The sequence below is a fragment of the Gracilinanus agilis genome, chromosome 2 (assembly GCF_016433145.1).
Source record: "Gracilinanus agilis isolate LMUSP501 chromosome 2, AgileGrace, whole genome shotgun sequence".
NCBI classification, from domain to species: Eukaryota; Metazoa; Chordata; class Mammalia; order Didelphimorphia; family Didelphidae; genus Gracilinanus; species Gracilinanus agilis.
Window position 1 is genome coordinate 51,522,871 of NC_058131.1, and position 21,334 is coordinate 51,544,204.

Here is a 21,334-nt window from a genome sequence, read left to right on the forward strand (position 1 = left end):
CCAGAATGTAATCAAGTGTAAAATTATGTGCTATAGATTTAAACAGGAATGGGAGGATCAGGGATGGCTACGACCAATATTTGTCATAGAACATGTGTACCTTGAAGGGTAGACAAAATAATCAATCATAACATTTATTAGAACTGAAACGAACCCTAGAGTTCCCCTACCTTGGCGCTCTTCTTTCACAGATCTTATTGAAGAAGGAGACGCCAGATGTGAGACTTTGTCCTGTCTTCAGAAAGGGTTGGGGAGAGGATAACCCATGGCTAGCCTGGGGAGAAAGGCCAGTGAGGCCTTTGTGTTTTAACTACTGAGATCTGGATCCCTGCGGATGGTGAGCTGGTCCATCTGGATTTCTGGCTCAGAGCCCTTTAAAGAGCTTAAATGGAAACAGCTGGAAGGTGGGGGTAGGGAGGGATTAAAATCCCTGGGTCTTGGGCCCAGCTGACCTCAGGCCTGGGGGATTTGAGTCAGTAGCCCCAGCACTGTGAGTTCAAACCAGAGGGTTCACCCAGGGGTCTCCATGTGGTTCTCCATTAGCAGCTCTCTCTTTCCTCCTCCTTCCAAGGACTGGCTCCAGAATGCTCTCTCAGACCCCAAAGGTCTAGGCTGGGGGGGTGAGGGACAACCTCCAGGGAAGATGCTGAAGATTTGCCCAGAAGAGAAGGAGGAAGAGGATGATCTGCTCTCTCTCCTGGACCAAAGAAAACTGGAGGAGACCCTGGGGCCTAACTTAGTAAGTAAAAACCCCTTCTGCCCACACCCCTGCCCCAATCAAGGCAGTGTCGGTCAGAGCTTACATCCCAGGGGATGGAGGGGGACATGTAAATATCCAGGTCCAGAGAAGATATATTCAAAGTGAACAGAAGGTAATCTTAGAGGGAAGGCAGCTGGAGAGACCCAGAAATGCCTCCTATAGGAGGCAGGAGTCTTGAAGGAAGTCAAGGAAGCAGAGAGAGCCTTGAACTTGGAGTTCAGGTTCAAGCTGTGCCATTGACTAGTGGCCAGGCCTTCCAAAAGTCCTCTTCCTCAGTTTCTTCATCTGAAAAATCAAGAAGGAGAGGAAACCTACTTCCTAAAAGCCCCTTTAAATGCTCTTATCTCTAGAATTCTAGATCCTTTTTTTTAAACCCTTACCTTTCATCTTGGAATCAATATTGTATATTGGTTCCAAAACAAAAGAATGGTAAGGGCTAGACAATGGGGGTTAAGTGACTTAGCTGGGGTCACACAATTAGGAAGTACTAGATTTGAACCCAGGACCTCTCATCATTAGGCTTGGCTCCCGATCTATTGAGTGTCCTCATTGTCCCTGTGCCTTTCCATCCGTTAAGTGTCTCTGACAAACTTACTTTGATTATCCAGCTTCCAAGGTGGTCCCATGTAGTACAAGAGCAGTCTTCATGGAATCCTCATAGACAAATACAGTGTAGGTACTGACTTGTCTTCAGGGAGAAGGCAAATAAAGCTATTGTGGAAATAAAACATAGTCTTCTAAAAGAACTTGGGGGCTCCTTATACATTTTTTAAATGTTCTAGTGACTGAGAGGGTCAAAGAGATGATGAGGAGAGACAGCCAGTTCACTGGTACCTTCTCGTGGGTTCCCCTCCTCTTCCTCTCGGAGGGAGGTGGTCTCTGAGGAAGCCTGACTTTAACAGGAGGCAGGTGTTTCCTCCCACGAGCCTCAAGAAGATGGGCAGGAGCTAGAAGCCATCAAAACCAAGCTACAGAAAATGGAGGAGGTCCATGAGAGACAGGAGCTCAAAGGTATGGAAGAGACCCAACATCAGCAGCCACATGAGGAAGAGAAAAAGGTGGCAGAAAAAGCCTTCACCCCATTGCTGTCACCACTGCAATACAACCCTGAGGCCAGTCATCTGCTGGACACAGAGAAAGGTAGGAAGCTGGCCCTCGGACTCTTTCCCCACACCATAGTGGACACAGGGTCTTTGGGGAGAGGAGAAAGGAAGTAGGAGAAAGCCTGGAGTGGGAAGGGGCATCCATTTGTGTCCTCAAGGATGGAGGAGTCAGGTCAGCCAAGGAAGCATCTGGGAGTATCTCTGCCATCTTTGTCCACCCCTTCCTCGTCCCCTCAGCTGCCCAGAAGCTCTCGCATCCACCTTGAGCTCCTTCTATCAATATTTTCTAACTCCAGGCACACCTTTCCAAGGAACAGCCATGGAGAAGTTAGAGTCTGATCAACGGTCTGTCTACGTAGGCAATGTAAGTGTTGGAAAGGAAACTCAAAGTAAACCCCCAAGCCTGAGGTGAGAAGGTGGGTGAGACAATGGCCCTTTATAGACAGCCACCCTGCCTGCCTCTGACCTTGACCACCTTGGCCATGAAAGGGGCAATCCAGGACAGCTAGGTGGGCTCGGTGGATTGAGAGCCAGACCTAGAGGTGGGGGATTCTACGTTCAAATCTGGCCTCAGACACTTCCCTGGGCAAGTCACTTTGCCCAGCCCTTACCGCTCTTCTGCCCTGGACCCAATACACAGGACTGGGTCTGAAATGGGCAGTAAGGATTTCTTTTTAAGTATCTGGACCGTCTCCCCTTCTGCTTCCCTGATGATGGAGCCCTTGCTGGTCCGAGGGGCCTCGGGGCATGATGGTAAAGCCCATTGGAGAGCTCGTGCAGCAGACTAGATAGAAAAGTCTCCCTGACGGTCACTGATGGGTTGAGCCCCTGGTGGTCTTTGTGGCTGATGGCTTCTGGCTCGGTTGACTCCCGAGAGGTCAGTCTGAGGTCTGCTTCTGCTCTCTTGGAGCATCCTTTGGGGGAGTGGAGGGGGGAAAGGTTTGAGAAAACCCTTGGAAGGGCTCCAAGGTAAGCTCAGTCCTGTGTTATCCGTGCCAGCCCCGGCTGAGGAGAGGCACGCTCACCGCCGAGCTCTGACGGGTCCGTATTTCCAGGTGGATTACAACGGCACGGCTGAGGAGCTGGAATCCCACTTCAGCTGCTGCGGCGAGATCAACAGGGTCACCATCCTCTGTGACAAGTACTCTGGACACCCCAAGGGGTCAGTGCTGGGGCTCCTGGGGAAGGGGGGGAGGGAATGTGCCGGATTGGGTGAGGGTTAACTCTAACCGTGCCTAGATCCCGAGACTGGAGAAAGGCCACTGATGTCTGGTCATCTCGGGTCGCCGTGGAGCTTTGACGTTTCTCACTCCTTAGCTATGCCTATATTGAGTTTGCCCATGAGGATTCTGTGAAGACTGCTACAGAGCTGGATGAGACCACCTTTAGGGGCCGGATAATCAAGGTGAATTTCTTGGATATGGATTCCCTTCTCGTCTAAGCCCTTGCTTATTCCCTCTTCCTTGAACTATCAGCATAGCTTGCTTTCTTTTTTCTTTTTAAAAAACCCTCACCTTCCATCTTAGAATCAATAATGTGTATCGGTTCCAAGACAGAAGAGCAGTAAAGGCTAGGCAATGGGGGTGAAGTGACTTGCCCAGGATCATACAGCTAGGAAGTGTCGGAAGTCAAATTTGAATTCAGGACTTCCCATTTTTAGACCTGGCTCTCAATCCATGGAACCACCTTAGCTGCCCCCCCCCTTCCCCAGAAGAGCTTTCTAATTGATCTCTCTAGAGTCGGTCTCTCTTTTCTCACTCCTACTCAGCTGCCAAAATCTGCCTAAAGCACAGGTTTGACCAGAAATCTGTAGAGGTTCCTACTGCCTCGAGGATAAAATATACACTCCTTAACTTGACATTTAAAATTCTTCCCAGTATAGCTAGAAGGATAGGCTGCAGCCCAGCTTTACATTACACCCCTTCATGAATTCTACATTTTAGTCACACAGGCCAGCTTGCTGTTCCCTAAATTTCAGGCACTCTCTCATTCCTCTATGCATTCCTACAAGCTGCTGCCCATAAATTTTCTATCCTCATTGAATTAGCGAATGGCTTCTCTCTCCTCAAAGTACCTTTTTTTTACTTCTCTCTATGAAGGTTCTAGCTCTCGTTCACCCTCAGTGGAATGTAAACTCCTTGTGGGTAGGAATTTCTTTTTTGTTACTCTCTTTATATTCTTTATATTGACATACTCTCTTTATGTTATATATATATTTATATTTATATTATATACTCTCTTTATATGTCTTAAACACATCTGGCAATTAATATATGTATATAGAGGCAACTAGGTGGTGAAATGGTGAAGAGTGCCAAGCCTAGAGTAAGGAAGACTCATTTTCCTGGGTTCAAATCTCACCTCAGACATTAGCTATATGACCCTGGGCAAGTCACTTCACCCTGTGTGCTTCAGTTTCCTCTCCTAAAATGAGCCAGAAAAGGAAATGGGCAACCACTCTAAGTATTTTACCAAGAAAACCCCAAATGGGGTCACTAAGAATAAGGCGGGATTGACAATGGCTGAAAATGCATGGAATTCATTTTACCAGGTCTTCTGGAGCTTGGCCTAACCCAAACGGACACCAGTGGGTAGACCAAAGAAGGGGAAAGGTTTAGGAGAAGGTGAGGCTTTGTGGTAGTCCTCAAGTCCTCCAGACTGTTAGAGCTGCCCCCCAGCCTTGAACCGAGCCAGAGCCCACGAGCAAAGCTCTGGGGAATTTCCAGTAGGGTCTAATCTAGGTCTGATGTCCACAACCAAGCAAGTGTGTTACCTTGGAGTCTTCCTAACATTGACTTCTTAGGGGTGGAATCTGTCCTCTATTCCAGGTTCTGCCCAAAAGGACCAACTTCCCAGGGATCAGCACTACAGATCGAGGGGGCCCTCGGAATCGACTCTCTGGCAGAGGATGCCCTCCCCTCCGGTGTAGCCTTTATATTGGAGATAGACTGAGGCCAAGGGGCAGAAGCTACAGGTACTTGGGAGTCTCCCACAGGGTGAGGTAAGCCCAGATCAAAATCCAGGCCTCCCAACAGCACCCATTTTTCACCCCTTAGAGTGACTGTTGTCCATGTTTCTAGGCTGAGTCATCCTTGACGACATTTTTAGGGAAGAAGTCTGGTGTGGTAGGGGAGATGGAGAAAGGAGAAAGGAACGAGAAACTTCTTTTTGGAACAGACTGGATAATTCTTGCCGCCCTCATAGATCTGGGATGGGATGAGAAGGAAGTCAAGAGATTTCAGTTGCTTATTCCAGGGAAGGAGACTGTCTAATTTACCCTTAAGTTGAGAAATAGTCTTTCCTTTGAAGTTGCTGTCTTTGAGACAAAAAGGCTGGCTGCCTCGGTTCATTTCCTTCTACTTTGCCAGGAGGTAAAGGAGCTCCAAGCCACCCAATAATTTCCATTAAGCTCCTACAAAGTTCTTCAGAACACCCCCGAAGAGGTAGAGGTAGGGGTTGGGAGAGTGAGCCCGTGATGAACGGGGTCATGCCAATATGGTGCCCAATCCAATCTAGGTCCTTGGGCTCAAAGGCATTGCCCACCCCAATGATCCTCAACTCTTGATTCATTTTTCTCTCCTAGGGGGCATGGAAGAATCTCCCACTGGTTCGAGCCATATTAGAGGCTCGGACTGTTGATGCAGACCATGAAGAAACCGAGATCTGGCACCCTCTTGACTCCATAACCAGAATGCTCAGCTGGGGTTTGGGGGAATAAATAAGATGGAGCAGGAAATGAATCTGGTTCAGAGAACGGTGCCACTAAACAGAAGGCTAACTTGTTAGACAAACCCAGGGGCTGATCTACAGCTCTGAAAAGAGGGCTCAGGCTGGTGGCGTACGATCCACTTTCCTTTCTCGTCTGTCTGGAGGTAGATGGGTCCATGGACTCCATCTGGGCCAATGCTCTGAGAGCTACATCTTGGACCTCTGGCCTTTCAGCTCAGTCCATCGGCCAAAGCCTCAAAGCACTGGAGTACTAAATGGAGGTATCTGGGTGTCAAGTCTCTGGCAAAACTTCTCCCGAACCCCTTTCCATTTTCATAGCCCTGTGACTGGTTTGGGACTGCAAAGGGGGTGATCACCAGAGCAGAATGGCAGAGGGGTGGGAGGGTGGGGAGCGAATGAAGATTTAACCTAGCACGGCTTGTAATTCAAGTCACCAATTTTTAAGAGAAACAAATATGTATATATGTTTTCTTAATATAAATAATTAAATTTGCAAATATTTTTTTAAAAGCATGGATGTTTTCTTTTTATTTGTCTGCTGACTGGCAGTAAGTAGTCCCTCTTCCTACCATAAATACCAAGGCTTAAAATAAGGGGGGAAGAACACTTTTCATCACGTTGGCAAATGGTCTCGTCTTTTAGGGAGCAGCTAAATGCTAAGCTTTCAGGAGGCAGAGGTCGGGTACTTCCTGTTCACTATGCATACATCTGGGATGGGAATAGGGTGGACTTTTTTTGGACGTGTGGGTTTTCACTTCTTTGTCCACAAGCTGGCAGGTGGTACTGGCCCAAGTCCAGAGAAGGCTGATGCTGGCTTTAACAAATAACTAGAACCTTGAAAATCAGAGTGAAATTCTTGACTATATTTTTGGTCAAATTATGAACTTATTTACTATTTAGTTTATTTAACTTTTTATTAAGTGAATTTTTTGTTAAATTATGAACTTATTTCCTATTTAGTTTAACTTTTTATTAAGTAAATTTTTTGTTAAATTATAAACTTATTTACTATTTAGTTTAACTTTTTATTAAGTGAATTTTTTGTTAAGTTATGAACTTATTTCCTATTTAGTTTATTTATCTTTTTATTAAGTGCCAAAATAAGCTTCAGTTTCCTTAGATCCTTCCTCTGGAGTAGGAACTTTTCGTTTTTAGTAGGAACTTTAATAAATGCTTGTAAGTGGGGTTGGTGGATAGAGAGCCAGGCCCGGAGATAGGCTGCCCACTTATAGGTGGGCTGGTTCCTTTGGGTGAGCCTTACCAGAAGCAGTGGTTTCCACTAGTTTAATAGGAGCTTTTATTAAAAATTGTTCTTTCATCACTTTCCTGCTAAGGTATTTTCTTTCAGGGCCTGCTCCTCTTGGCACTAGCCCTGTTCTGTTGGCCTCAGAGTAGAATCTCTGGCAAGTTCTAATCAACCCCGAAGGGCTTAGCAGGAGATCGAGGTGACAGTCTGACCCTGGGACAGGGCGCTCATCCATCCCCAGAAAAGTTGGCTACTTGGTGAATTTGTCCGCTGCAGTGACTTCTGAAACATGGAGGAGTTGTCATTTGGACTGGTGGAAGGAAGTAGACCTATAAACAACAAAATGGAGAATTCTTTCAAGAAAAAAAAAATTGGGGGAGCAGCTGGGTAGCTCAGTGGATTGAGAGCCAGTTCTAGAGACGGGAGGTCCTGGGTTCAAATCTGGCCTCAGACACTTCCTAGCTGTGTGACCCTGGGCAAGTCACTTGACCCCCACTGCCTACCCTTACCACTCTTCTGCCTTGGAGCCAATACACAGTAGTGACTCCAAGACGGAAGGTAAGGGTTTAAAAAAAAAAAAATTGGGAGGCAGCTAGATGGCTAAGTGATTTGAGAGTCAGGCCTAGAGATGAAAGGTTCTGAGTTCAAAGGTGGCCTCAGACACTTCCTAACTATGGGCAAGTCACTTAACCCCCATTGCCTATCCTTGGAACCAATATATAGTATTGATTCCAAGATGGAAGGGTAGGGGTTTAAAAAAAAAAAAAGAAAGAAAAAATATAGCCCTTTGTGGTTCTTGTCTTTATATATATATTCTTATTTGATCAGTTCTACAAGATCCTCTTCTACTTTGTTGATCCTGTGCTAAAGACTATTTTTTTAACCCATACTTTCTATCCTAGTAACTACTCTAAGACAGAAGGGTAAGATCTAGGTAAATGGGGTTCAGTGACTTGTCCAGGGTCACACAGCTAGGAAGTATCTGAGGCCAGATTTGAACTTGGGTCCTTCTGACTCCAGGCCTGGTGCCATCTAACTTCCTCAAGACTATCTCTTCGAAGAAGAATGATGGCATCATCCCAGCTCTAAACTGAAGTGCCCTCCTTACACTCAAATGCACTTTATCTGGCACGTAATAGGTGCTTAACACTATGTTCCTTCCTTAATGGGAACTAGGTATGAGAGTAGTTCCTGCTCTGGTTTCAATACCCCATTTCCTACGAAGCTGTTGGTATTTGTTCCTTATTAATTCTCACATGGTACAAAGAGGGTAACCCCTGGGTTACCTCCATTTGCTTAGGACCACCTTTTAATAGTCATCTCTGGGATGTGGCCAAAGCAGAGGATTCCTACAGCTAAGAACAAGTCTTCCTTCATAAGAGATGGTCTAGAGAAGCTTCATGGACAGAAAAACTTTTTCTTGATCCCTTGCCCAAAGCAGTGCCAAGTTCTTCCTCTTCCTTGCTCAGTTAGAAGTGACTATGTACATAGGAGAGGAGAAACAATAATGATTGCTAGCATTTATATGATGCCTACTACATGGTAGGAACTTCCATTTATTCTTAAAATATATTTTATTTTGTTAAATATTTCCCAATAATATGTAACAGTTTTTCACATTCATTTTTTAAAATTGAGTTTCAAATTCTCTCCTTCCCCCGCCCATTGAGAAACAAGCTCTATATCAATTATATATATTTGATACATATAAAATTTATTTCCATATTAACTATGTTTCCCCCCTCCCCCCCCCCAAAAAAAACCCAAAAGCAAGAAACATAAATTGAGAAAAGTATGTTTTTGTCTTCACTCGGAATTCATCAGTTCTCGGGAGGTGGGTAGCATTTTTATCAGAAGTCCTTTGGAATTGTCTTGGATCTTATATTGATCAGAGTAGCTAAATCATTCACAGCTGATCATTGTGCAATATTGCTGCTACCGTGTACAATGTTTTCCTGGTTCTGCTCATTTCACTTTGTATCAGTTCATATAAGTCTTCCCAGGTTTTTCTGGAATCTTCCTGCTTGTCATTTCCTACAGCACAGTAGTATTCCACCATTTCCCAATGGATGAGCATCTCCTCAATCTCCAATTCTTTTAAGCTCTGAGCTTTACAGGTATCTCATTTGAGCCTCCCAACAGTCCTGGGAGGTAGGCAGTATTATTATTCCATTTTACAGTTGAGGAAACTGAGGCTAAATGACTTTCTCAGAGTCACACAGCTACTGTCTGAGAGCAAATTTGAATTCAGGTCTACCTGACTCCAAGTTCAGTGTTCTGTTCACTGAGACACCCTATTTGCCTAAACAATGGCCAGGTGCCACCCCAAAAGCCCTAGATTCCTTCCTGCATGGCCATATCTTTTAAATGAGGCATTCTCCTTCCCCAAAACATATACTAGGCACTTAATGCTTGCTAAAAATTCCCCCCGCCACTGATGCTTCTTTTCACTGCATCCACCCACCCACCCAAAAAAAGAAATACTAGTATCTATTTTGTATACATTTTATATAAACATCTCCCCCCATTAGGCTATAAGCTTCTTAAGGGTAAAAGCTGTTTAGTTTGGGATCTCTAGCACTTAGCAATATCAAGCACATAGCAGGTGCTTAATAAATATTTGATTGGCAGGACATAGATTGACAAGTCTTCCATAAGATTCTAAAGGTAAGGAAATTCTATTATAATGTTGTCCAAGCAATTAGAGGTTCATAGATTTAGAATTGAAAATAGCCAGATAAGCCCATTTGGTAGCTTCTACCATGAGGCAACTTTGGAGTACAACAGAATCAAGAAGACACAAGTTCAAATCTGCCCTTAGGTACTTCCCAACTGTGTGAGCCTTGGCAATTTACTTCACTTCTGTCTGCCTCAGGCTCTTCAACTGTAAAATAGGGATAATAATAGCACCCACCTCCTGGGGTGGTTAATTGTGTGAATCAAATGAGATTTTTGTAAAACGTTTCATGTAGTACCTGGCCCATAGCTGTTATCGTTGGTCCTTCAGTGTCAAGAGGACAATGATGACTTGAGTGTGAATTGGATTTAAGTGAGGCAGAGTTGCACAAAGTCATCAGCCTCACTCTCTTTTCTAGATTTCATTAAAATCCAGTGGCAAGACAAAAGTCAAGATGATTGTCAATGGTTCAGGATGCAGTGGATAACTTTGGCTTCTTTGATGTCTGACCAAACTCTAAGGACTTCACAGTATCTGCTTTGGCCACCAACATGACCATTAGGATAAATCAGTCTCATCTGCCCATTCCACCGAGAAAAATTTTCACATGTTTGGGATAGACACCCTTCTAACTCTCCAACAGGTTTAAAGCCTTTTGGTCACCCTGAACCTGGGTCAGTCGGTCATCGATGAGAATTGGGAACAAGGCAAGCACCAAAGATGGATGAGCAGCCCTCACACCAGAGGTGCTAGTCCTCCCTAAATACCCTCCTGGCACAAAGTAGGTATTTAATAAATGCTTATTTCCTTCCTAGCTTACTCCCTCATTTTACAGATGAGGAAACTGAGGCTTTTCCTGGGGCCATCAAGGTAGAAAATGGCAGAGAAGTAATTTGAACTCAGGTCTTCTGACTGCAAAGCCAGCATTCTTGACTACTGTGCTATAAAAAAAAATAACCGATATTGCTTACAATATGTATGCTGTTCTTATCTCCTAAAATAAGCAACATAAAGGGGTTTGCTACCATATTCTCTTCTATTCAGTGTTCTCTCAACTCCCTTTGTCCCTTGCTTCTGTTCTTTTATCATTTGCTTCCTTTCCCAAATGTATACTAAAAAAGAATCTCGCTAGATGTGGTTGAGGATTTGAGGGACCAAAGCTTTGGCTACAATAATGCATCTGTGACTGTGGGGCTGTCTTTCCCCATTTTAAATAAACAATATGTTGTTCACTCTGGTTTTATCATATTTCTCTGTTCTGAGTGGAGTCTCCTAAGCAAACCTGATAATAACAGGCTTCCGTTGAAGAACTGGATTCACCAGCAACTAGTTATTAAGCCACCACTATGTGCCAGGTACAATGCAAAAATGAGACACATTGCTGACCTCGAGGAGCTACCATTCTACTGGAGGAGATACAGTGTCCAAGGCTAAGTAAATCCCCATGCTTATGCAAAATTAATTGGGCTTGGGGGGTGAGGATGAATAATACACTAATAGCTGGGGAAATCAGAAAAAGTAGCGGGAAGAGAGACCTTTTGCTAGCCCCAAGATTCTTCGAGGAGAATACTCATGGCACGTGAAGGGAGTAACATGCTTATTCATCCTGGATGCTCCTAGTTCTGATAGGGCTTTGCATTTGCCTAAAGATGGGAATCTCCCGTGTGTCTTCCTACATTTTTTCCCCTGGTAATATTTTAATTTATTCCCCCCCCCCATTCCATATAGAAACAATGTTTAACATGTGTTTTCTAACATTTTACAATATAAATTTTCTCTCCTCCCTCTTCCTTCTCCAAGACAGCAAGTAATCTGATACAGGTTTTACATGTACTTTGAAGCAATACATATTTCCATATTTGTGTTGTGAAAGAAGACACATAGCACAAATGCAAGAAAAAAACTCAAGAAGGAAATAAAGGGAAAAGTGGCATGCTTCTATCGGCAATCAGACTCCATTCGTTCCTTCGATGGCGATTGATAGCATTTGTCACTTGAAGCTGTCCTGGATCCTTGCATTGTGGATAATAGTTGTCATTCACAATTGATCATATGATATTACCATTACTGTGTACAACATTCTCCAGGTTCTGCTCACTTCACTTCGTACCAATCTTATAAGTCTTTCCAGGTTTTTCTTTTAATTGTCTTACTCATCATTTCTTAGTGTTCCATTACAATCATATACCACAACTTGTTCAGCCTTTCTCCTTAGTTTCCAATTCTTTGCTACCACAAAAAGTGTTGCTATATTTTTGTACAAATAGGTCTTTCCCCCATTTCTCTTTTTCCTTTGAGGAACAGACCTAGCAGTGGTATTGCTAAGTCGAAGGGTCTATGTGATTTTATAGCTCTTTGGGCATAGTTCCAAATTGCTTTCCAGAATGGTTATACCAGTTCACAACTCCACCAACTGTGTATTAGTGTCCCAATTTTCCCACATCCCCTCTAACATCATTTTCCATTTCTGGCATTTTAACTTATCTGATAGGTGTGACATGGTAGCTCAGAGTTGTTTTAATGTGCATTTCTCTAATCAATAGTGATTTGAAGCATTTTTTCATGTGAATATAATTTTAATTTCTTTATCTGAGAACTGCCTTTTCATATCCTTTGACCATTTATCAATTGGGGAATGACATACTTATTATTACTTTATTATATTTAAAATAAAATCTTATCTATTTGATTCAGTTCTCTATGTATTTGAGAAATGAAGCCTTTGTCAGAGTACACTTGCTATAAACATTTTTTTCCAAGTTATTTCCTTTCTACCCTTGGTTGCACTGTTTTTGTTTGTGCAAACCTTTTAAGTGTAATAAAAATTATCCATTTTACAACCTATAATACTTTCTTCATCTTATTTGGTCATAAATTCTTTCTTTATTCACAGATCTGACAGATAAACTATGGCATCTTCTAATTTACTTATGGTATCTCCCTTTATTTCCAAATCACATATCTATTTTGGCTTTATCTTGGTGTGTGGTGTGAGATGTTGGTCTTCCTACATTTTAAATGAAATCCAGGTTATGGGGGGGGGGCGGGAAGTGAAGGGGAAAGTAAAAACAAGAATCATGTAACCATGGAAAACTTTTCTAAAAAAAAAATAAAATATTGACACCTAAAACAAACAAATAAATAAATGAAATCCTGGGAATCACCGAAGTTGGTCTCTACATTTGAGAGTCTCTATCACTGTTGCCAAGTTTACAAGATCACGGTTGTTCAAAAATCTCTAACTGCCTTCCTTGGACTTAAGAGGGCCTTTTTTTTTTTTTTTTTTTAAACAGCATCAAACATTAGAGCAATATCTAATTGCTTAGGGTAGGGGTGGTTCATTAAAACTGTGAATGGATAATAGTGGCTGGTGAAAGACTGGCTGTCACTTCCCATCTTCTGAACTTTCCATCACTAAAGAGAGAAAGAAATCAAATTGAGTAATCACTGTAGGATTGATCAGGGCTAACAACCCCCTGACCAGCAACTCAGGCCCCAAGGGTTTTTGCAGGATCTAGGGCTGGGATGTTTAACCCTGACTTTTAAAGAAACAAAACCCTTTAAAACTAGAGGAATTCCTGTAGTAAAAGAGATGAACTATAAGGCATAAAAGATCATAACTCAAATAAGGGACCCTCAAGGGGATCCTTCTTCCAATAAAATGGACTAAAGGAATTATACTCTAGTTTAGGGGTTCCTCACCTTTTGTGTGTGACAGAGCCCTTTGGCAGTCTAGGAAAGCCCAAGAACCCCTTTTTTGAACTTTTTTTTAATCCTTAATTGATGCAAAATTTCAGTTGAAGATGAGTGAAATTCAGAAGTCATTTCTTTTTCTCAAGTTCCCAAACCCCATGAAATCTATCCCTAGACCAGAAGTCTGAGGACACTAGGTTAAAGGTCTCTGCTCTAGATGGAGAACCCAGGAGGAAGTACCAAATTCCTGTTAATATGCAATAAGAAAATATGGAAAACGTTATGTTAAAAATTGAAGAAACATCTTACAGAATTTAGTACATTAGTGTGATCTTGCAGATATTTCTTAAATCCTCAGAACCTGGGGGAAAATTCTCCAAATCACAAATCACCCTTGTTAAGGGTGGAGACAACTCCTGATGAACTTGCTATGTTTAGACCTGAACCAGCTGGCCCCTCCTTGGGCAATCTGGTGCCTCACCCTCTCCACCTCACTAGGGGCCACCAATCTTTTTTTTTTTTTAAACTCTTACATTTCCTTTTAGAATCAATTCTAAGTATCAGTTCTAAGGCAGAAGGGTGGTCAGGGCTAGGTAATTGGGGTGAAGTGACTTGCTCAGGGTCACACAGCTAGAAAGTATCTGGGGCCAAATTTGAACCCAGGTCTTCCTTACTCCAGGCCTGGTTCTCTATCCACTGAGCCACCCAGCTGTCTTAGCTATTAATGCAGACATCATATTAGCATTGTCCACCTCAGCTCAGAGATCCCTCCAGGTAGCTGGGATTACAAGCATGGCTTTAACTCCTTATAGTAGTAGATAGTCCTTAGGAAAGCCTGAGGAATGCATCAATCCAGAGGGTTTTGATGCAAACTCTTAGCTAAACTCCAACACTCTCTTGGCCAGGGGCTGGGTAAGCTTCCACGGTGATCGATAAGTGTGGCCTCTGCAGAGGGCTCCTCTTCAAAAGAGAAGCCATAGGAGGGCCAGGCAAGAAGGTCTGTCCTTAATATCTATCAACCTGGAAGCGTCTGAAAAGGAAATGCTAACACTGTTAACACCCTGGACTTGGGGGTGTGGGGGAAGAAAAACAGAAGTTTATTAAGCAGATTCAAGATTTTATTGAAATAAGCTTTCCATAGTCTTTCACTTCATACAAGAGTTTCTGGACATCCAAATAGAGCATCTTTTATATTATACATAGGAGAAGACAATATATACACACATCTGGAGGATATAGTTATTTACAAAATGGCATTTTCAGAAAGAGCTGGAAACTCTACTCTCTCAACAAACCTGCACCATCATGGAAGTGACCATGTTGTCAAAGGCCCTGCAACAAAGAAATGGGTCAATTAAGTGAAAGAAAAGTTTAGAATGAAGGCCAGAACAATGAACAGGGAAGTTCATAAGGGTCTCTAGTTGGCAGAATGTCCCTGAGCTTTTTCGTCACAATACCTGCCATGCTATATGTGGTCAGAATCCGAGAAGGCTGCTAAGGGTATGTTACCTCATTTGATCCTCACAATACTGAGCTGACCAGGTAATCAACCCCACTCTGCCAATGAAAAAACAGAGGCTCTGAGAAGTCCCAGACCTGGAAAACACCTGAGCAAATGGAGCCCAAATAAAGCCTGAGTGAATCTGGAAAGACCTTAGGGCTAAGGGGATGAAGCAGATCTATACACTCAAGTGGCATCAGTGTAGGGCAGCAGATGCCAGAGAAATAGGAAATACAAATGATGTAGGAAATCCGCAAAATCCCTTGCAGCAAAGTGCCCTGGACAGAAGTATCACCGTGCCTCAATGGCATCCTGGCTTAAATAGAATAAGGACAGGTTCCTGGCCAGGAATGGAACTCATCTAACTAGCTAACAGTTTCTTGACTTGCCTTAAAAATAACTTTAAAAGCAGGAAACCCAGTGAGTGAAACATTCCTCTTGGAAATGATTATAATCAACAAAGGAGAATTATTGGGAGAGGAAAGTGATCCTCTAAGGTAAGTTAGCCTTAGTAGAGCCTGACAGGTGTCCTGTTTTGGAGTTTGCTGAAAGAATAGGCAGAGGGCAGCTGGGTAGCTCAGTGGAGTGAGAGTCAGGCCTAGAGACAGGAGGTCCTAGGTTCAAACCCGGCCTCAGCCACTTCCCAGCTGTGTGACCCTGGGCAAGTCACTTGACCCCCATTGCCCACCCTTACCACTCTTCCACCTATGAGACAATACACCGAAGTACAAGGGTTAAAAAAAAAAAATAGGCAGAGTTCTAGAGACTAAAATTCTATAGGTAAAGTTAGTCCAGGAGAGAGAGCAGGTTCTCAATAATGAAACTGAAGTCATAAAGAAAACATTTTGATGAAGGAAAAGAAAAGAGTTGTTAAGAGACTTACAGGGAACCCATCAAGTACTTTATGCTAAAAGAAAATAAGGACAGTGGGCAAGGAAAGAGAGAATACTAAAACATGGTCTGATCCTGTAAGAATGGTGTTGAGTGCTAACATTTAGAATGTGCCATGGTGTCATGGAATTCTACCAGAGAATGTTTTTTTAGCCTCATCTGACAAAAGAGAGGTATCAAAGAAATGGCAGGACTGATAATCAGGGTGGCCAGGATGACTTCTCAGGACCTATCCAGCTCTAAATCTATGACTCTATTCTATGATCTCTTACTTTGCTTGTATTCTCTGTTAAATACGATTAAAAAAAAAACAAAACTCTTCCCTTCTATCTCAGAATCAAGGCAAAAGATCAGTAAGAGCTAGGCAATGGGGGTTAAGAGACTTGCCCAGGGTCACTCAGCCAGAAAATGTCTAGAATCAGTGGTTCCCAAACTTTTTTGGCCTACCGCCCCCTTTCCAGAAAAAAATATTACTTAGCCCCCTGGAAATTAATTTTTTTTAAATTTTAATAGCAATTAATAGGAAAGATAAATGCACCTGTGGCCATCGCCACCCCGCCCTGGATCGCTGCAGCACCCACCAGGGGCGGTAGCGCCCACTTTGGGAATCACTGGTCTAGATCCAGATCTGAACCCAGAACCTCCCATTCCTAGGCTTAGCTCTCAAACCACCAAGCCACCTAGAAGCCCCCCAAGTATGATCTTTTGAATGGCAAAGATAGAACGGCAAATTGGAAGCTGCTTCCCAGAGAGCAGAGAGGCAGAGAGAGACACAGACAGAGAACATCAAGCTGACCTTGAATTTAAGTAACCAAGCACAAAAGAACAGTACATGTCAGGGTCCTGAAGGACTGGCCCATGTAACATACACTTGCAGTAAATTAGCTTTACAAGAAAGATGGGGACAGATGTGGCCAGGCAGTTAAGGGGTTTGAATGGACTACAAATTCATGAGTCAATGTGACATCAGTCAAAAAACCTGATGCCATCTAAGTTGTATGGACAGAGGTAGAATATCTAGGTTTGGGGAAGAGATATTCTCCTGTACTCTCCTAAATAGACCACATCCAAATGATCATTCAGGGAAATCTTGGGTGTCATGTTTTTGGAAGGACACTGATAAGCTGGAAAGCATACAAAGGAGGGAAACAGGAGAATGAAGGGCCTGGAGAACATGACATGGATTCTGGCTGACGGAACTGCAGGATGTTTTGCTTGAAAAAAAAGTCAAGTAAAGACTTGGAAGAAAGGCATCATTGTTATCTTCAAATACCTGAAGGGCGACCACATTTAAGAAAGATTAGAATTGTTCTGCTGGACTCCAATGAGAATAAGGAAATGGGGAAGGAGAGAGAGGGAAGGGGAAGGATAAAACATTCATTAAGCACCTACTGTGTCCAGGCACTGTGCAAAATGATTTTCAAGCATCATCTCATTTGATCATTTAATGATATGAATAAATACAAATTAAAGAGAGAACACTGTGAAAGGGTAAACTGTAAACTCAGGCAAGCTATAAGGAAAACTCTGATATCTGAAAGGTGACTGCTTTGCCTTGGGAGCAAGTGGGCTCCCTCCAAGCAAAGGGTAGACCTCATGCTGGATGTGCTACTAAGAAGATTCTTGTTCAAGAAAGTGCTGGATTACATGGCCTCTTTAGAACATTTTCCTGGGTAATGATTCCAACTTCCAAGTTAGTGGCATACAAATACCAACACTACTTTGTGTTGTGAAATCTACAATGATTTTAAGGCAATTTGGAAGAAACCTAGAGGATCAGTTTCCTTTGTATGTTCAACAAAAAGGAAAAAGAAAGATTTGAGAAACTCCTAGTTATTTAAGTGGCAAGGGATAGTGGTAAAAATATTTTTTCAACTTCATTTAACAGGGCCATCAACAGTTGGCCTTCAGGGGAAAGCCCTCAGAGGAAAGGAAGCTTACAACTGAGTGGTAAGTGGCTCGTGCCTAAATTACTTTCCAAATAGCTAAATCTCTGTGGTCATGCAATGGCCCACAAAAAGCTGACTAGAAGCAACCTACTCACCTAGAATGAATACGGTCTCCAGGGTTGTAGAAGGGGTTGCACATGACATCTGTGTAGGAATTATGTAGCTTTCGAAACATCTGAAAAAGAGACAACAGGGTGTTTAATTAATATGTACAAAGCCATTGCCAGACTGGATTTCTGGCATCTCAGCATTTTATGAGAATGGGAAAAAAAGGAGGAAAAATTACTGATCTAGCAAGTTGCTTTCAGATTTCCTACACTCACACTGCGGATCTCGTTGTCTCGAAGTGCTGTGTTGGAAGAATCCACCACCATTACAAATTTCACCTTGGAATTCGTCACATAGCCATATCTGTGCAGCTGGTTAGGGAACATGCTTTTAACACAGGGACTGCTGTGATTGCAAATGAAACAAACAAAGCATCAACACGAAGAATATGCAAGCGTGTGTCCATCTGTTCACACTTTCACAGCTCCGTGACAAAACCACTTTGGAAAAACAAAGTGACAACCTTGCAATAAAATATACCACAACAGCCCTGACTGCGCCAGGGTGACCTGTCCAGTCCATGTGCACCGCCGATACATCTCTGTGCCTTGGACAACTCCCCACTTATGGGTTTGTCATCTCCCCTTCTGGAATGTGAAGTTTTGTAGGGTAGGATCTCATTTCTCTTTATATTGACCTGAGGGCTTAGTTGCAGTACTTTGGCCACCAGGAGAACTTAACGAATGTTTAATGAATTTTTTAATTTGTCATTGAATGTCCGAAGGAAAAGAACCTCCTTATGCAGTTCAAAATTTAATAGGCTGACCTATAAGAAATCCACTGCCTATCTATAAAACTGAAATGTTTCCATTTCAGAACCCAAGCATCTTATTAACTTCAAGATTCACAGTTCAGGAATTAAGAATCCATCACATCTCTGCCTCTACTCAAATCAGTCCTTCAAAAAGGATTCAGTAAACACTTCCTATGTGGCAGGCACTGTGCTTTACACTGAACTGTGCTCCGGGAGATAGGGGCTTCTTGTCCTACAATATAGCACTTAAAGGAACCTTGGAGGTCATCTAATTTTATATGTAAGGAAATCTATATTAAGAAAAGCAAAGTTATTTCCTCCAGATTACACAGACAGGAAGAGAACCAAATTATTTAGAATGATGTATAAAGAGATGAAACCATGAGCCTTTACCAAAAATGGCATCCCCTTTAGAAAAACATATGGAAGAGGGAGCAATTAGGTCTTTCTGAATTAGAAGGCCTTATTTTGAATCTCAGCTACGAATTTCCTGTCTATAAGACCATTTGAAAGTTTCCTTATTGATAAAATGAGATGTCTCGGGCCAGGAAAATGGAGTCCGAGTCCCCAAGTTTCCTATCCATTAATTTAAAGCTGGCTATAAGGGTAATGCAAATCTTGCTTTTGATCTTGAATCAATCAACAAACATTAAGTGTCTAATGTTTCAGGAACTGGAGATAAAATAATAAAAATCAAAGTCCTTGTCCTTAAGGATTTATAGTCTAACAACAGAAACAACATGCATGCATGCATACACACACACAAATATAGAAACAAAATGAATACAAAGTTATTGTAGAGGAGAGGCAACTGGGGAGTCTAGAAATGGTTTCATGTACCCCATGGCACTTGGGCTGAGTCTTGAAGGAAATGAAGGAATCTTAGAGGTAGAAATGAGGAAGAACATTCCAGAAATGAGCGATGACCAGTGCAAAAGCATGGAGAACAAATGAGAAGTCATATACAAGGAAGTACAAATAGGCTAGTTTTCTGCACCTGTCTGGCTGGACTATAACATGGAAGGGAACACTGTATAATAAGGTTGGAATGACAGAAAGGGGTGAGGTTGTGAAAAACTGTAAATGCCAGAGGACCTGATATCTGATCCCAGAAGTAACAAGGAGTCACTTGAATTTGTTGAGCAGCAAAATGACATTGGTGGATGTGTATTTTGGGAGTTGTGTAAAGGATGAACACAGAAAGGGAGAAATTTGGGCAAGAGCTCAGGAATAATCAAGAGTAGTGGCTGAGTAGATAAAAGAGAGAAAAATGTTAAGGACTAAAATTGATTTTCTGGGCATTAGGGGGAGGGAGAGGGATGTCACCTAGGCAATGACTTTTTGAATTGCCTAACTGAGGGAAAGGGGGTCTGAATTAGCAGACTATCTATTTGCATGGCCCTAATTAACTAAATAAAGGCTAATCCTCAATTTTCAATGGCATGAAATACATGCCAAGATCAACCAGCCCTAAATGATCACCCACAACTGCAGAAAGAATTCTCAGGAAAAAAGCTCCATCTGTGGGCACACACAGCAGCCCCTTTCATTTATAAGACACCCTGCTGGGCATCAAAAGATACACTTTGTAGTCTTCTGTGGGGTACAGGAGTCCCAGGTAGAGCTCCCTCTGATCTACGAGGGCCTTTCCCATTGCAGAGACCTTCTCATCTACCACATCAAGAGACGTGTGCACCGTGTAATGGAACTTCAGCTCATGCTCTGCGGGGATGCTTCGGATATAGAGTGGGTAATTCTGCAATAAAGGATAAGGCTTTAGTCACAATGCTGTGAGTTAAACTCACAACCTGAATTTCAAAAATCTTCTCCATCACCAATTTTAAATAGTAATAAAACAGACTGCGCAGCTAGGTAGTTCATCAAGCTTAGAGGGAAAAAAAAGTCCTGGATTCAAATTTGACCTTGGAAACACAGCTAGATTTCCTGTCTCTAGGTATGGCTCTCAAGCCACCAAGACACCTAGCTGTCCCCCTGTACATAATATTAATAGCTGTCCTGTTTCACTTTAAGGTTCGCAATTGTTTTGCTACTGTTATCCTCATTTTGCAGATGAGGCAACTGAGGCAGGCAGATAGACATTAAGCCCAGGGTCACACACCTAAGATCTGAAACCAGGTTTGAATCCAGGCCTTCCCATCTCCAGGCCTGTCTCTCAATCCACTGAACCACTTAGCAGTCCTCTTAAGGATTGCCTTTTGCCTCTTTGTATCACAGAGCTTTACACTGTGCCTGACATAGTAGGCGCTTAATAAACCTTTATGGACATGAACTGAAGAGCATTCACGCCTCTTATCGGAGTAATGGAACCCCGAATTCAAATCCTCCCTTAGCTGCTTGCCAGCTGTGAGGTTCTAGGTCACTGTCACTTGCGCGCAGGTGCCTCAGTTTCCCCATCTGTCGAATGGGGACGATCACAGCAGCCGCCTGGCAGGGCAGTTCTTAAGAGACTTAAGCCTTCAGGGATTGGGGCCAAGAGTATAGAGTGTCCTTCCCAAAACAGTGGGACACCAGGTAACCCACAACAGCTCCCTCAGGGATCTAGGGCGGGGCCAGGAAAACCTTTGGGGCCTCAGAAGCAGGGTAGTACGGTGGTGGGGCGGGGCCGAGCTCGGGGGCCCACTCGCAGGGGCCAGTCCCGTCCGTCCGTGGAGGAGGGGCGCCAGGCTGCCCAGGAGCACCTTGGGGGAGGCAGGAGCACGGGCAGAAGCAGGAGCCGGAGCCGGAACCCATGCCGCCGCTGCCGCCTCCCAGAGGGCCCAGGACCGACGCCCGTCAGCACTCACCTCTTTGGCGATCACCGCAATACACACCGCCATCTTGGTACTGGAGGGAGAGTCCGGTCACGTGGCTGCCCTCTTACTTCCCAGTCCTGTCACGTGCCGGGTTAGAGCCTTGCCTTGCC

At 43.3% G+C, this 21,334-nt stretch overlaps 2 protein-coding genes across 4 annotated transcripts; one reads left to right on the forward strand and one right to left on the reverse strand.

Moving 5' to 3' along the window:
• Nucleotides 1–526: 526 nt before the first annotated feature.
• Nucleotides 527–5,486, forward strand: PABPN1L (PABPN1 like, cytoplasmic). Its single transcript, XM_044660525.1, has 7 exons — nucleotides 527–739; nucleotides 1,663–1,900; nucleotides 2,160–2,227; nucleotides 2,919–3,025; nucleotides 3,181–3,268; nucleotides 4,692–4,837; nucleotides 5,447–5,486. Exons 1-7 carry the CDS (start codon nucleotides 527–529, stop codon nucleotides 5,484–5,486), a joined length of 900 nt encoding a protein of 299 aa, XP_044516460.1.
• An 8,818-nt stretch (nucleotides 5,487–14,304) lies between these two features.
• TRAPPC2L (trafficking protein particle complex subunit 2L) lies at nucleotides 14,305–21,270 on the reverse strand. 3 transcript variants are annotated; one of them, XM_044660529.1, is made up of 6 exons: nucleotides 21,216–21,270; nucleotides 19,995–20,167; nucleotides 17,873–17,960; nucleotides 17,645–17,724; nucleotides 16,989–16,991; nucleotides 14,305–14,540 (listed from the first exon to the last, which is right to left on the reverse strand). In XM_044660529.1, the coding sequence occupies exons 1-6, from the start codon at nucleotides 21,246–21,248 to the stop codon at nucleotides 14,495–14,497; spliced, it is 423 nt and encodes a 140-aa protein (XP_044516464.1). In that variant the 5' UTR covers nucleotides 21,249–21,270; the 3' UTR covers nucleotides 14,305–14,494. The 3 variants fall into 3 exon arrangements, with proteins under 3 accessions (XP_044516464.1, XP_044516462.1, XP_044516461.1); XM_044660527.1 differs by lacking the exon at nucleotides 16,989–16,991 and adding an exon at nucleotides 17,083–17,103; XM_044660526.1 differs by lacking the exon at nucleotides 16,989–16,991.
• Between the last annotated feature and the right edge of the window lie 64 nt (nucleotides 21,271–21,334).

Coding starts and splice junctions, on each gene's coding strand:
- PABPN1L (XM_044660525.1), top strand. CDS start 527: ATGTGGTTCTCCATTAGCAGCTCTCTCTTTCCTCCTCCTTCCAAGGAC. Junction 2,228..2,918: donor GGTCTGTCTACGTAGGCAAT/GTAAGTGTTGGA, acceptor CCGTATTTCCAG/GTGGATTACAACGGCACGGC. Junction 3,026..3,180: donor TACTCTGGACACCCCAAGGG/GTCAGTGCTGGG, acceptor CTCACTCCTTAG/CTATGCCTATATTGAGTTTG.
- TRAPPC2L (XM_044660527.1), bottom strand. CDS start 21,248: ATGGCGGTGTGTATTGCGGTGATCGCCAAAGAG. Junction 17,961..19,994: donor CCCACAGAAGACTACAAAGT/GTATCTTTTGAT, acceptor CCAGCTGCACAG/ATATGGCTATGTGACGAATT. Junction 17,725..17,872: donor GAGACAACGAGATCCGCAGT/GTGAGTGTAGGA, acceptor TCTCTTTTTCAG/ATGTTTCGAAAGCTACATAA.